General features: G+C 43.3%; 1 protein-coding gene across 17 annotated transcripts in view; it reads right to left on the minus strand.

The window, feature by feature from the left end:
• The window catches only part of LOC137435371 (kinesin light chain 1), a 150,785-nt gene that overhangs the window by 47,377 nt on the left and 87,402 nt on the right, over positions 1-16,006 (minus strand). For all 17 annotated transcript variants that reach the window (XM_078784370.1, XM_078784361.1, XM_078784365.1 and 14 more), the window contains exons 7-8: positions 15,567-15,654; positions 13,888-13,989 (exon numbers count right to left, since the gene is read on the minus strand). In XM_078784370.1, the coding sequence (XP_078640496.1) occupies positions 13,888-13,989; positions 15,567-15,654 (190 nt within the window). The remainder of the gene's footprint in view (positions 1-13,887; positions 13,990-15,566; positions 15,655-16,006) is intronic.

The raw sequence follows: 16,006 nt of genomic DNA on the forward strand, positions 1-16,006 counted from the left end.
TAAAGGTCAAATGACCATAGACTTTTGACACCAAAATATAATCGGTTCATCTTTGTCGTACAGTTCATACTTAATAATAATAATAATGCATTTATTTTATATAGCGCTTTTCAGGAAGCCCAAAGACGCTTTGACAGAGTGCAAAACATAATGCATAGCAAAACATAAAAACAATTGCAAAAAAAGAAGAATCAATAGGGAAATATTCAAAGCACAAAGGAGGGAGAAGGAGAGGAGATAGTCAGGGGTTAGATGCTGTGGGTTAAATGTTGAATGCAGTGTTGAACAGGTGGGTCTTGAGTGAGGTTTTGAATGTGGTGAGTGAGGAGGAGTCTCTGATGGTGTGAGGTAGCGAGTTCCAGAGGGTGGGAGCAGCGATGGAGAAGGCCCTGTCCCCCCAGCATCTAAATTTGGTCCGGATGGGGGGGGGGGGGGGGGGGGGTCAGGAGGTTGGTACCAGCAGAGCGGAGGTTGTGGGTGGGAGTGTGTCTGGAGAGGAGGTCAGCCAGGTAGGATGGGGCCAGGTTATGGAGGGCTTTGTAGGTCAAGAGGAGGATTTTGTACTGGATTCTCTGGGAGATGGGGAGCCAGTGAAGCTTGTAAAGGACGGGGGTGATGTGGTCATAGGTCCGGGAATGAGTGAGTAGACGGGCAGCGGAGTTCTGAATGTATTGGAGTTTATTGGTGATTGTTGAGGGTGAACCATAAAGGAGGCTATTGCAGTAGTCCAGACGGGAAGTGATGAAGGCGTGGATGAGGGTTTCTGCACCCACGGAGGAGAGGGATGGACGGAGACGGGCGATGTTTTTCAGGTGAAAGAGGGCTGTCTTTGTGATCTGTTTAGTGTATTTGTTGAAGGAGAGGGTTTGGTCAAAGATGATGCCAAGATTCCGGATGTGAGGGGAGGTGGATACTGGGAAACCGTCGATGTTGACGGCAAAGTTATGGGTGGACTTGGTGAGCGTTTTTGGGCCAATGATGATTATTTCAGATTTATCACAGTTAAGTTTGAGGAAGTTGATTTGAAGCCAGGATTTTATTTCAGTGATGCAGTTTGTCAGGATAGAGTGGGTGGCGGTGGAGATGGACTTGGTGGAGATGAAAAGCTGGATGTCATCGGCGAAGCAGTGGAATTGGAGACCATGACGGCGGATTAAGTGACCGAGGGGGGACAGGTAAAGGATGAAGAGGAGGGGGCCAATAACTGAACCTTGGGGGACACCTTGGGGGAGGGGAGCAGTGGGGGATTTGCAGTTATTGATGGAGATGAACTGACGTCTGTCAGAGAGGTATGATTTAATCCAAGAGAGGGCAGTGCCGGTAATGTTAAAGGTGGTTTCAAGTCGGGTGAGGAGGATGGTGTGATCGATGGTGTCAAAGGCGGCGCTGAGGTCGAGGAGGATGAGAATGTTGAGGTTGCCAGCATCAGAGGAGAGGAGAAGGTCGTTGGTGATTTTGAGGAGAGCAGTTTCAGTACTGTGGTTGGAGCGGAATCCGGATTGGAATGTTTCATGCAGGTTATTGGCAGAGAGGTGATGTTTGAGTTGAGTGGCTACAGCGCGTTCCAAAACCTTTGACAGAAAGGGTAGGTTGGAGATGGGTCTGAAGTTATTTAGGGTGTCAGGGTTTAGTCCAGGTTTTTTCAGAATGGGGGTAACAGCAGCAATTTTGAGGGATGGTGGGACGATGCCTGTAGACAGGGAGGAGTTTATTGTTGCAATGATAAGTGGAGAGAGCGCAGGAAGGGAGGCCTTGACAAAGCTGGAGGGGATGGGGTCAAGAGTGCAGGTGGCAGTTTTCATTCCGATGAGGAGTTCAGAGAGGTCAGTAGGGGAGACTGGGGAGAATTGAGACAGGGGATGGCAGGATAAGGGGGGGCAGGTGGTTTGAGGGGGAGTGGGTGCGGCGGTGGTCAAGCTGTTGTAGATGTTTTCAATTTTGCGTTGGAAGAATGAAAGGAAGCAGATGCAGTTGTCTATTGTGAATGACTGGGTGGTGGTGTTCAGGGGGCTGAGGAGTTTGTTTATTGTAGAGAAGAGTGCTTTTGGGTTTCCGGAGCCAGAGTGGATAATTTGAGAGTAGTAGGCAGAGCGGGCGTGGGAGAGGGCATCTTTATAGTGTTGTATGTGGTCCTTGTAGGCCTGGGAGTGAACTGTGAGACATGTTTTATTGCGGAGCCTTTCAAGTTGGCAAGCACGAGTTTTCATCAGGCGGAGTTCAGGGGTAAACCAGGGAGCAGAATGGGTGAAAGAAACTGTTTTGGTTTTTATAGGCGCAAGTTGGTCAAGGCAGGAGGAGAGAGTGTGGTTGTAGTAGTCAGTGAGGTCAGAATGGGTGTGGAGGTCAACGAAGGGAGAAGTGGACATTTTTTCAGAGAGGGTCGATGAGAATGAGGTAGGTGAAAGAGCGTTTAGCTTACGGAAGTTGATAGTGCGATAATGCCTTGGTGCTGGGGTGGGGATGTTGATGGTCAGAGTGATGGCTAGGTGGTCAGAGAGAGTGAGGTCGGAGCCAGAGAGATGGTGCAAAATTAGTCCAGTAGAGCAGCCAAGGTCCAAAATGTGACCACGGTTATGGGTAGGAAAGTTGACATGTTGAGTGAGGTTAAAGCAGGTGAGTAAATCAGTGAAGTCAGTGGTTAGCGTGGAGTCAGTGGAGTCCATGTGGATATTGAAATCACCAAGGAGGAGGATTGAGGGGGAGAGGGAACATAGCTGGGTCAGAAAGTAGGAGAAGTCAGACAGGAATGATGGGTGTGGTTTGGGAGGGCGGTAGACAACAGCCATGACTGACTGTGTGTGACCAGAGAGTTTAAAAGCCAGGTGTTCAAATGATGGAGCAGATGAGATGGAGATGAGGTTGGTCTTGATATCTTGTCGGTGAATAACGGCAATTCCACCACCTCGGCCCTCCGAGCGTGGTTTATTGATGTAAGAATATCCATTGGGTGTGGTGAGGTTGAGCGTGTAGTAGTCCAGTGGTTGTTGCCAGGTCTCAGTGAGACAGAGAAAGTCCAGTTTATTTTCCAGGATGTAGTCGTTCAGGATGAGGCATTTGTTGTTGAGGGACCGGGTATTGAACAGGGTGAGCTTGATGTTGTTTTGTATGGCGGGTATGAATCCAGGTGATTTGGCCAGGGTTCGCAGACAGGAGGTGCGATTTTGTGCGTTGTTGTGACCAGGTGTGTTGGGACGATGAGTGGGAGTGCGCTGAGCCGACCAGAGGATGGGGATGGAGTGACCTGATTGTAAATAAACAAACTTACGACCGGAGCCACGGTGAATGTACCTGGGTCGACGCAGGAGTCCATTCGATTTGATTGCAGAGATGCATGATGGGGTGGAGCGGGTTTTAAGCAGGAGAAGCCTTGCGGCGGAGTACCGCAGAGCCATGCCAGCAGGAGCGAAGGGACGAGCACGAGGCCAAGGGTGAGGAGGTGAAACAATCGTCACAACCCACGGGAGTGGGCCCGAGGAAACAGCGAAGGAGCCGAGCAGGTGAAGCCAGGAGCAGAGCCGGGACCATGCAGAGGGCAGACAGGAGCGAAGAGACGAGCACGAGGCCAAGGTTGGAGGCAAAGCGGCAAATGCAGCGGCAAACGACCGCCGCCGCTAATCAAGATCACGGCGGCAAACCGCCACCACCGCCGCTGCAAACAATGGGCACAACCCACGAGAGTGAGCCCGAGGAAACAGCGAAGGAGCCGAGCAGGTGAAGCAACGGTTAGGTGTTGGCTTAACGGTTAGGGTGGAGGGCTTGGGTCCTGAGTTCAAATCCTGGTCAGCTGTTGAATTAACACCAGGTGGGGGTTGACTCAGCCTGTTATCCTTCTGAGGTCGGGAAAATGAGTACCAACTCACTGGGTCCTCTCTCAAGGAGGTTGGTGGCAGGATTTGCACTCCATCCGCCTAAAACACCTCATTCCGTAACACGCAGCGGTGTGTGTCGGGATGGTGCTGAGGTCACTTTGATAGTGTTGACTAACTGACCAACATATATAATAAACATATGTCACCCACAGGGTGAACCGTATCTTGCCAAAATGTGAAAATTCCGTTTTTTCGTCATGACGTCATCAAATGACGTCATAGCGTCAAACTGTTTACAGATCTGGGAAGCACTCATCAAGGGCATTCATATGAGGTATTACTCGATATGGTACCTACGATTTCAAAATTTGACCTTGGGGTCAATAATTTTCGACCTCCAGCGCTAACCATGAAGGTCAAGGCCGATCGCCACCAAAAACTAATCAGCTGAGCGCCGGACCATATACTAGATTCCCATGAAGTTTGGAGACGATCCGATCAAAGTTACTCAAAAAATAAGGGTTTCGTCGACCTCCATGATTGACCGCAAAGTGACCTTGACCTTTGACCTTGACCTTCAAAATTTTGTGTGCTGAAGGGTATCTCTATAGGACTCTGATATGCGAAGTTACAGGAGTTTCCAATAATAACTGTGGTCTACAGAGTGATCTAAACGTGAAAAAAAAATGATTAACCACAAACAAAAAAACAAAAAAACAAATAAATGAACATATGTCACCCACAGGGTGAACCGTATCTTGCCATTTGACCTTGACCTTAATAATTTCGTATGGTGAATAGTATGTCTTCATGACCAACGCACATGAAATATTGAAAGATTTTGATGAGAACTGAGGAAATAATTTTTTCATGAAAATTCAGTTTTTTCGTCATGACGTCATCAAATGACGTCATAGCGTCAAACTGTTTACAGATCTGGGAAGCACTCATCAAGGGCTTCAATTTGAGGTACTACTCGATATGGTAACTGAAACTTGAAAATTTTACCTTTTGTTCAAAATTGAATGACCTTCAAAATGACCTTGAAGGTCAAGGCCGATCGACACCAAAAACTAATCAACTGAGCGCCATACCACCCCCTATATACCCACCAAGTTTGGAGATCATAAGATCAAAGTTACTCAAAAAATAAGGGTTTCGTAATTTGACCTTGGGGTCAATAATTTTCGACCTCCAGCGCTAACCATGAAGGTCAAGGCCGATCGCCACCAAAAACTAATCAGCTGAGCGCCGGACCATATACTAGATTCCCATGAAGTTTGGAGACGATCCGATCAAAGTTACTCAAAAAATAAGGGTTTCGTTGACCTCCATGATTGACCGCAAAGTGACCTTGACCTTTGACCTTGACCTTCAAAATTTTGTGTGCTGAAGGGTATCTCTATAGGACTCTGATATGCGAAGTTACAGGAGTTTCCAATAATAACTGTGGTCTACAGAGTGATCTAAACGTGAAAAAAAAATGATTAACCACAAACAAAAAAACAAAAAAACAAAAAAACAAACAAACAAACAAACATACAAGCTGACTGATACATCTTGCAAAAACTTCGTTTTGGCAAGATAAATATGTCACCCACAGGGTGAACCGTATCTTGCCAAGTGACCTTGACCTTTGACCTTGACCTTAATAATTTCGTATGGTGAATAGTATGTCTTCATGACCAACGCACATGAAATATTGAAAGATTTTGATGAGAACTGAGGAAATAATTTTTTCATGAAAATTCCGTTTTTTCGTCATGACGTCATCAAATGACGTCATAGCGTCAAACTGTTTACAGATCTGGGAAGCACTCATCAAGGGCATTCATATGAGGTATTACTCGATATGGTACCTACGATTTCAAAATTTGACCTTGGGGTCAATAATTTTCGACCTCCAGCGCTAACCATGAAGGTCAAGGCCGATCGCCACCAAAAACTAATCAGCTGAGCGCCGGACCATATACTAGATTCCCATGAAGTTTGGAGACGATCCGATCAAAGTTACTCAAACAATTAGTGTTTCGTCGACCTCCATGATTGGCCGCAAAGTGACCTTGACCTTTGACCTTGACCTTCATAATTTTGTGTGCTAAAGGGTATCTCTAAAAGACTCTGATATGCGAACTTACAAGAGTTTCCAAAGGGAACTGTGCTCTACAGAGTGACCTAAACAATGCGAACTAAAGCAATACAATATACATGAAAAGTGCAGTTTTTTCGTCATAACGCCGTCAAATGACGTCACATTGTCAAACTAGTTATATGTTTGGAAAGCACTCAACAAGGGCTTCAATTTGAGGTACTACTCGATATGGTAACTGAAACTTGAAAATTTTACCTTTTGGTCAAAATTGAATGACCTTCAAAATGACCTTGAAGGTCAAGGCCGATCGACACCAAAAACTAATCAACTGAGCGCCATACCACACCCTATATACCCACCAAGTTTGGAGATCATAAGATCAAAGTTACTCAAAAAATAAGGGTTTCGTTGACCTCCATGATTGACCGCAAAGTGACCTTGACCTTTGACCTTGACCTTAATAATTTCGTATGGTGAATAGTATGTCTTCATGACCAACGCACATGAAATATTGAAAGATTTTGATGAGAACTGAGGAAATAATTTTTTCATGAAAATTCCGTTTTTTCGTCATGACGTCATCAAATGACGTCATAGCGTCAAACTGTTTACAGATCTGGGAAGCACTCATCAAGGGCATTCATATGAGGTATTACTCCATATGGTACCTACGATTTCAAAATTTGACCTTGGGGTCAATAATTTTCGACCTCCAGCGCTAACCATGAAGGTCAAGGCCGATCGCCACCAAAAACTAATCAGCTGAGCGCCGGACCATATACTAGATTCCCATGAAGTTTGGAGACGATCCGATCAAAGTTACTCAAAAAATAAGGATTTCAACATTTGACCTTGGGGTCAATAACTTTCGACCTCCAGCGCTAACCATGAAGGTCAAGGCCGATCGCCACCAAAAACTAATCAGCTGAGCGCCGGACCATATACTAGATTCCCATGAAGTTTGGAGACGATCCGATCAAAGTTACTCAAAAAATAAGGGTTTCGTCGACCTCCATGATTGACCACAAAGTGACCTTGACCTTTGACCTTGACCTTCAAAATTTTGTGTGCTGAAGGGTATCTCTATAGGACTCTGATATGCGAAGTTACATGCGAAGATATGCGAAGATATGGTACCTACGATTTCAACATTTGACCTTGGGGTCAATAATTTTCGACCTCCAGCGCTAACCATGAAGGTCAAGGCCGATCGCCACCAAAAACTAATCAGCTGAGCGCCGGACCATATACTAGATTCCCATGAAGTTTGGAGACGATCCGATCAAAGTTACTCAAAAAATAAGGGTTTCAACATTTGACCTTGGGGTCAATAATTTTCGACCTCCAGCGCTAACCATGAAGGTCAAGGCCGATCGCCACCAAAAACTAATCAGCTGAGCGCCGGACCATATACTAGATTCCCATGAAGTTTGGAGACGATCTGATCAAAGTTACTCAAAAAATAAGGGTTTCGTCGACCTCCATGATTGACCACAAAGTGACCTTGACCTTTGACCTTGACCTTCAAAATTTTGTGTGCTGAAGGGTATCTCTATAGGACTCTGATATGCGAAGTTACAGGAGTTTCCAATAATAACTGTGGTCTACAGAGTGATCTAAACGTGGAAAAAAAATGATTAACCACAAACAAAAAAACAAAAAAACAAAAAAACAAAAAAACAAAAAAACAAACAAAAAAACAAACATACAAGCTGACTAATACATCTTGCAAAAACTTCGTTTTGGCAAGATAACAAACAAACAAACATACAAGCTGACTGATACATCTTGCAAAAACTTCGTTTTGGCAAGATAACAAACATACAAGCTGACTGATACATCTTGCAAAAACTTCGTTTTGGCAAGATAATAAACCAGTGTCTCAATACAATCTCTTCACTTCCATGGAGACAAACAGCTTAGAGACTAGAGAGTACTTCAAAATAATTTAATAATTGCATTATTTGCTAACTGGTATCCCCACCCAGGTCATACAATCCTCTTTAACTAAATATCAAACAATCCTGGGTATGCCACTGTTAGACTTTCGGTCTTGTTTACAAAAGTGTAAACTCAACAAACGTTTGTGTGTATAGGATAAACTCGGTGTGCCCTGAGATGCTTTTTCGGGCGGCTCCTAGATGTTTTATGTTGTATTTATGTTTTCGGGCCCCGAGATGCTGAGATGCCGAGATCCTGGGCACTCCTAAATGCTTTTTAAGGACAATAATTTCCTCTCTCAGAACTCAACAACTAAGAATGTCAAATGGTGTACAATCAGATATTTCTATATTTTCACAAATCAAATGGAAGAACAAATAATGCATTATTAGTCATGAGAAGGAACCTCAATAAGCAAAGAGCAAAGATGGAGCCATCAGGAGGAACCTGGATAGCATTTTTTTTTTTTTAATACAAGATCGAGGCTCGTGTAAGAGCTAAAATTAATGACAACAAAAACAAACAAACGGACACATAAAACATAAAATAAAGGGAATGGGAGATAAGATGGAGAGAGATGGGGAAGGACAAAAGTACAACATTTGAGAGCAGGGACATCGGGAGATCTGTGGGAGGGAGAGGGCTTGGGGGGAGGAGGCATGGCAAGGGGTGTGGGGGGTGGGAGAGGTAAAAAAAACAACACATGGACACTGCTAGGACTTCCAGGAAAGAAGTCGGTATTTCAAAAAAGTGCATCTGGGGTGAATTAACGGGGGTATAAAAGATCAAGGTTTTGGATGGGGGAAGATAAGAGATGGTGGTGGACAGCTGTTTTAAATACCTTGAGGGAGGAGTGGGATTGAAGAGAGTGAGGGAGTTTGTTCCAGAGGCGGGAGAAAAGAGGAATGAAAGAGTGAAGGTGAGCAGAGTCTTGATTTTGGCAGTTTCACCAGAAGAGGGATGCAGGCAGATCTTGTGCGACCTGTAGGAGTATTTGGGGGACAGAGCACAGACAGGGCTGGGGGGCTAGGCCAGAGAGGAGTCGGTAGAAGACAGAAATACCACCAACCTGCCTGCAGTGAGTGAGTGAGTGAAAGACCCTCAGAGTTAGCTTCATCGTGGGAGATTCCAATGATTCTGAAAGCTTTGGTTTCAACAGCCTAAAGTCGAGCTACTAGGTGTGAGGCAGGAGCATCAGCCCAGAGGGGAGAGCATTATTCCATTGAGCTACGGATGAAAGCCTTGTATGTGGTGAGGAGCTCAAGGTGCCAAGGAAGGACTTCGCACGACGGAGAATGCCCAGTCGGCGACTGGCTTTGGAGGCCAGCTTGGAAATGTGTTTTTTCCCAGGAAAGATTCACATTTTTTCATCCAAACACTAGCTGGCTAGGAAGTCAGCTTGGCCCTTTCCTTAAATGAAGTTTCAACATCCTTGTAGGATGCTGACAGTGCAGCTGAAAGGTGAGTACACCAATTGTGAAAACTGCCTAGATTACATTAAATTCCTGGCATGGCTACAAGTAAAATCAAGAATATAATTGCAAATTTCAGCACACAAATAGCTCAAAGGAAGTAAATATAGATGAATTTTTTTTACCTCAAATGGTGGTTGATCCGCCTTGAATAAACATTGAAACCAAAATATAATTATTTCATCTTTGTATTACAGTTCATACTTGTACCGACTTTGGCCAAAATCCCTTCAGCGGTTCACATTCAAGGGGGATCAACCACCATTTAAAGTAATTTTTATGCCTCCGCCCCCGAAGGTGGCCGGAGGCATTATGTTTTCGGTTTGTTCATCCGTCTGTCCGCCCTAAACCTCATTTTTCTCAGCAACCACATGTTCGATTGAGACAAAACTTTCAGGGTAGGAGTGACACCCATGCAGAATGTTTTTTTGATGACAATTGTGACGTCACAGGTCCCGTGACATGGCAGCCATCTTGGATTTTACCTAAAACCTTTAAAAAGAAATCTTCTCCCAAACCACCAAATCAATTGGCTCAAAACTTTACGTGTGTCATTGTCGAGGCAGGGTGATTAAAAGATGATCACGAAAACATCATTGGTCACATGGTGTGACAGCCATATTGGATTGAAGGAAAATATTAAATAATTATATCTCAGAGACCGCTTACCCTATCGATGCGAAATTTTACAAATATCATCTAACACCACTGTTGCATATAGTTTGAAAATGATGAGGTCGTGGGTCACGTGGTTTGGCATCTATGTATCTTGGATAGAAAAACGAACCTTATCCGATCAACACGAAACTTCACAAACGTGATCCCCTACCCATACATATGCAGAGTGTACATTTTTAAAGGTCATATGTCATGATATTTAAAAAAATCCCTTCTCTGAAACTGCTTCACCGATCGATTTGAAACCTGTCATGGCTGGTGAAAATGTGATACTTGAAAACAGCTGAAGGGATTTAAATTCAAACTTGTTTATTTTTAGGACAGTGAACGATGGCATCTACCACCTGTTGTGGGACTATGCGGAGGCATATCGGCGACACAGTCGCATCGTTCACTTAGGACAGTAAACGATGGTATCTACCACCTGTTGTGGGACTATGCAGAGGCATATCGGCGACACAGTCGCATTGTTCTAATTTACCAATAAAGTAGAATCCTGGTGCTTCATAAACAGGGCATTCCATCAATGGATATGCAGTCTTTCAGAGGGGACCTTAAGCCAGTTGTCCCATCAGCTTGCATTTGCTTGTGGGCATCAAGGTCAAAGTTATTGCATCAACAGCGCATCTACATCCGAATGAATAAATAAAACAGCTGTCATATGCTACAATTGTGAAACTCCAATTATAAATACAATGATACAAAGGGCAATGTAACACTCCAAAAAAGTCAAAACCCTTTCCAACATTATACAAACATTCTCTTTGACAAAACATCCCCGATTCTTCTGCGATTAAGCTAATCTATCTTAACAATTATTTGAAGAAAAAAAACCGTGTACTTTGTTTATACAAATAGAATGTTTAAATGATTAAAACCTCGGACTCCAGAAATGGAAACAGAAATGGAAACAAATTATTCAACTAACTTGGCAATGAGAGTTGTAAAAGACAGGACACAGAATGCAAGACAAGGCTGAGTCACTCGGCATCCATGATCAGTCATAATCAACACCCACATACAATGACTCAAAAACCCTTACCCAACTGTGTCAAAACAGAGGCAGCGCAAAGCAGCAACCTAAAGCTCAAAGATAAAGTTTATTTTGTCAGGATGACTTGACTTGCCTACCATTCAAAAGAAAGTCCTCACCAGGTGGCCCAAGCAACTGGATTTGCGCAGAAATCAAAGATCATATTTGACCAGACTCGTTGACTTAATGGTGAGAGCGAGCATCAGCTCTGAATCTGTGAGGTTGGTGGTTGAAACCCCCGGCCGAGTCAAACCAAAGATTTTTAAAATGGGATGTGTTGCTTCCTTGCTTGATGCTCAGCATTTAAAAAGGATAGAGCACAAACAATTAAAAAGGATAGAGCACAGACAAAGGACAACAAGTTGGTCACTACAGCGCAGACTTTGATGGCCTCCTCTTGAGATGAACTACTTTGTAAGAAAACTCGTATTGCTGTACAGTCGGACCCTGACCTTTGCGGGGGATATGTTCCTGGAAAATGCTGCAAATGTCAGGGCATTGTTTCAATGGGAAAAGGGGGGTTAGGTTACAGGCAGTTCCCGATTCATGTAAACTCCTGCGGATGTCGAGGAAAATCCCACGAATGTAAAGGAAAATTCTACGAATGTTGAGGAAAATCCTGTGAATGTCGTGGCATTGTTTCAATAGGGGTCAAGGGGAACAGCTAATTGCACTAATGGATGTGGTGGAGTGTTTTTATTCTGTACAGTAACTCTTGGGGTATGACATATTATGCAGATTGTGGGATATCCCACGAAGCTATGTTTTAAATAAAAACACAGGGGCAATACCCCTGGTGCTCACCTCGTAGAATAAACAGCATACTGCACCGACTAAAGGTATTTTAAACCAATTTCAATGGTTGCTAGATGACAGGACAGCATGTAGAATCATACTAACATAATCATAAGACTTTAAACAAACAAAGAAAAACATACCTATTTTGGAGGGCAACCCCACCTCCTCCAACCCCATACCTCCTAAGACCCCAATTCTTCGAATGCCTTGAACAAACATTGGTACATCATGGGTGATTAAGGTTGTGGTGAAGTTTCATCGATATTGTGTGTGTAGTTTCAGAGGAAAAAGCAAATTCCTATTTTGGGGGGGGGGGGGGGGGGGGGGGGGGGTCAAACCTGGATCCACTTTGACCCCGGTAAATCCCCTTATGCCCCGATTTATTTAATGCCGTGAACAAACCTTAGCCACAACACAACAAATATAATTTGTGCCAAATTTGGTCGCAATCCCATTAGCGGTTTCGGAGAAGTTTCAAGTGTTTACGGACTGACGGACGGATGGACTGACAAAGCGCCATCGCATAAGCTCCCCTGAACTTCGTTCCAGGTGAGCTAAAAACAAAAAAATACCTACTTTGGGGGGCAAAGCCCCACTTCCTCCCCCAACCCCATATACAGTACCTCCTAAGACCGCAATTTTTTTTAATGCCTAGAACAAACATTGGTACATCATGGATGATTAAGGTTGTGGTGAAGTTTCATTGAACTTGTGTGTGTAGTTTCTGAGAAGAAAGCAAATACCTACTTTGGGGGGCAACCCTCCCCCCCCCCCCCCCGGTAGACCCTAAAGGGGCAGATCTTTTCAATGCCGTGAACAAACTTCGGTGCATCACGGGTGGTGAAGGTTGTGGTTAAGTTTCATCGAAATTGTGTGTGTAGCTTCTGAGAAGAAAGCAAATACCTATTTCGGGGGGCAACCATCCCACCCCCCCCACCCCATAGACTCTCAAGGGGGAAGATTATTTTAATGCCGTGTACAAACTTTGGAACAGCACGGGTGGTGAATGTGGTGGTCAAGTTTCCTCGAAATAGTGTGGGTAGTTTCAGAGGCAAAAGCAAATTTCTATTTTGGTGGGTCAAACCTCGATCCACTTTGACCCCCGGTAGACCCCCTTACACCCCAAAAAAAAAAATTATGCCGTGAACAAACGTTAGTCACAACATAACAAACATAATTTGTGCCAAATTTGGTCGAAATCCCATCAGCGGTTTTGGAGAAGAAGTTTCAAGTGTTTACGGATGGACAGACAGACTGCCACGCCACCCCTGAACTTCGTTCCAGGTGAGCCAAAAATAAATGAATGTTGTTGTTGGTGTTGTGTTGTTGTGAATGTTATATATTTACAGTGTGAATGGTGGGATATCGCAGAGCTATGTTTACAGTGTGAATGGTGGGATATTCCACAAAGATATGTTCACAGTGTGAATGGTGGGATATCCCAGAGCTATGTTTACAGTGTGAATGATGGGATATCCCACAAAGCTCCCTTATAGCACAGCTAAAATATTTTTATGTGACGATGAAAATGCAAAGCACATGTCTGTGAATGCAGAAGCAGGTCAAACTCGCGGCTCGTGGAAGATATGTTTTTGTGTACCTCCAGTTACTTTGTGCGTGGCTAATGGAAGATATGTTTTAGAACTGTGCCATGCTCGAGGCTCTTGGAATTTTTTTATTTTGTGCCCGCGAAGGTGTTCAACTATCAATATTCTTCCTTGAATGCTGACTTAAAAAGCACGCGCACGCACACACACACAAACACACACCATCCCTGAGAACATTACAACAAATTAACTACAACTGGAGGCAATCCGGTGTTTAGTGACGATCCTGAAAAGATCCATTGGAACAAAACTTTGAAAAAGTTGAACGGCTTGGTCCATGAACCATGATCCCTTACCGAAGCAGAGGTGGATACTTTGGATGCTGGGAGGACTCTGTTCCACCTCCTGAAACCCGCAAATGGTGCGCACGCACACGCAATGCCGCCTACCTTTGGCATTGATAGGCATGGGACACAAAAACAATATTTTGATGAAAATGGATTTCAAGAGTACCGACCTTTTCCCGGATATCCAATGCACGCTTGCACAGGGGTTCAGCCTCCTTGTACTTGGCACGCTTGCCATAAAGAACCGCTAGGTTGTTCAATGTTGCAGCCACCTGTAATGTTATGAAAGCCCAAAAACGGAGGTTTATTTTGATTGAGAAAGAAGCATCACTAAATTATATCAAAATAAGTTATGTGGGGGTAGTTAAACAAATCTAAATAACAAGATGTCATGTGATAACTAGAACGGCACTCGGTAGAGAGCATACTCCCACCAGGCTGAACAGTTCACGTTTTGTATCCCACTGATGGGTCATATCTGGATCCAGACCTGAACCAAAATCTAATCGGCTTGTTTTTGGCACTTACCTAACTCATCCACCACCTTTAGTCATAAGTCGTCCACAACTTTTTGAAATGTCATGTTATATATCGTTTTTGGCCCAAGCACTCAATGGTGAAGAATCGCTTTAAAAGATTTTTAAAATTCTCGTATCGGGATCCGGATCACACACAACCTGACCACCCAGCTTCATCCAAGTACTTCCACAACTTTTTCAGACATTGTGCTACATATCGGCTTTAGCACTATCACTCAATGGTGAAAAATAACTTTTAAAATTCTCAGATCCAGATCCGGATCCGGATATTCACCAAAATCTAATCGTTTTGTATGTCACACACCCAACCTCTCCACCAAATTTCGTCCGAATCTATCCACAACCTTTTGAGATATCCTGTTCACAAACAAAGACAGACAGACAAACAGACAGGGGTGAAAACATCACCTCCATCCACCTTCTGTGGCAGAGATAATAACAGCAGGATTCATGCATGCTTGTTACTCAACAATCAACCACCAACTCTGCATAATTCATAATCTATGGCCAGTGTTGCATTAATGGTGCAACGACATCCAAATGGATAAATAAAACAGGAGTGCCTGTCTGTCTGTCCATCCCCAAACTACTCTCTCAGTTTTAGGGCTAGCCCCACCAAACCTCCTGTGGAATGTTTTGGGGTCCCAGCAGTTATTGTAAGGTAGGTAGGAGATTTTTTAAATTCCTCAATAAAATTATGATTTTGAAATTAACTCGATACGAACCTGCCGCAAATCCGGAAGTGGACAGATGACGGCAATGAGCTGGTTTGCCAATATCCCAATACAACCGTCATTTAAAACAGTATTTTGTTAAAGTATCAATTTATGATTGGAATGACATTTGGAATTAAGCAAATACAATTACAATTTTGAATTCGTAATTGTATTCACCCAAAACTCGGCATGACGATTCATGACGTCGATGTGCAAAAACTAATGGAGCCCTTTTTAAAATTTCATCCAGGTGGTGAGATAATTAGCTAATTAACTCAAAAAGTAATCTGTTTTTATGTCCATCACATACCGGGAGTTTCGTCATCTCACGAGATTGTGAATTCAATAATAAAACTATGTTTCATCGTTATTTAATTTCTTCTTCTTCTTTGTCCTCTTTAATGGTCAACTTTAAAGGTTAACTTGCTAAGCACCTAATTTTCCCAGACAATACTGACATACTTCAGTCTAATAAAATCTTTGTTCCAGTCTGTGTTTGTCTCAAAGTATTTATTGTTAACAGTCAGATAAGTTCTGGCTTTTACTCTGGCAAATGTAATGTCAGTGTGGAGAAATAAAAAGGCATTAGCTTACAGCCGGGTGATCCTTCCCGAGAGTTTTCTCTCTGATGGCAAGAGCGTCGTTCAGTAAACTAGCCGCCTCCTTGAATTTATTCTGATCCCTGGAAAAGAAACACAACAGTAAAGTATGGGAAACAATATGAAAGGGCAGAAACTAGCAGGGTACAATATCATCATTGTTCTTGTCTTCAGGAGGAAATCACAAGTGCATAAGTTTAATGAATAGTTTATCAAACAAAGCAAGCAGCAGGATGACAAAGATTCAAACATATAAGAGAAGCCAAGAGCTGCAAAGTTAATTAAAAAAAACAAACAAAAAAAACATCTAACATCATGCAAACAGCAGCATCATGTGCCTGCCGCCTCATCATATGCATATATATATATATATATATATATATATATATATATAGATATATATATATATATATATATATATATAGATATATATAT

Source organism: Myxine glutinosa, chromosome 9 (genome assembly GCF_964187855.1).
Source record: "Myxine glutinosa chromosome 9, kmMyxGlut1.1, whole genome shotgun sequence".
Taxonomy (NCBI): Eukaryota; Metazoa; Chordata; class Myxini; order Myxiniformes; family Myxinidae; genus Myxine; species Myxine glutinosa.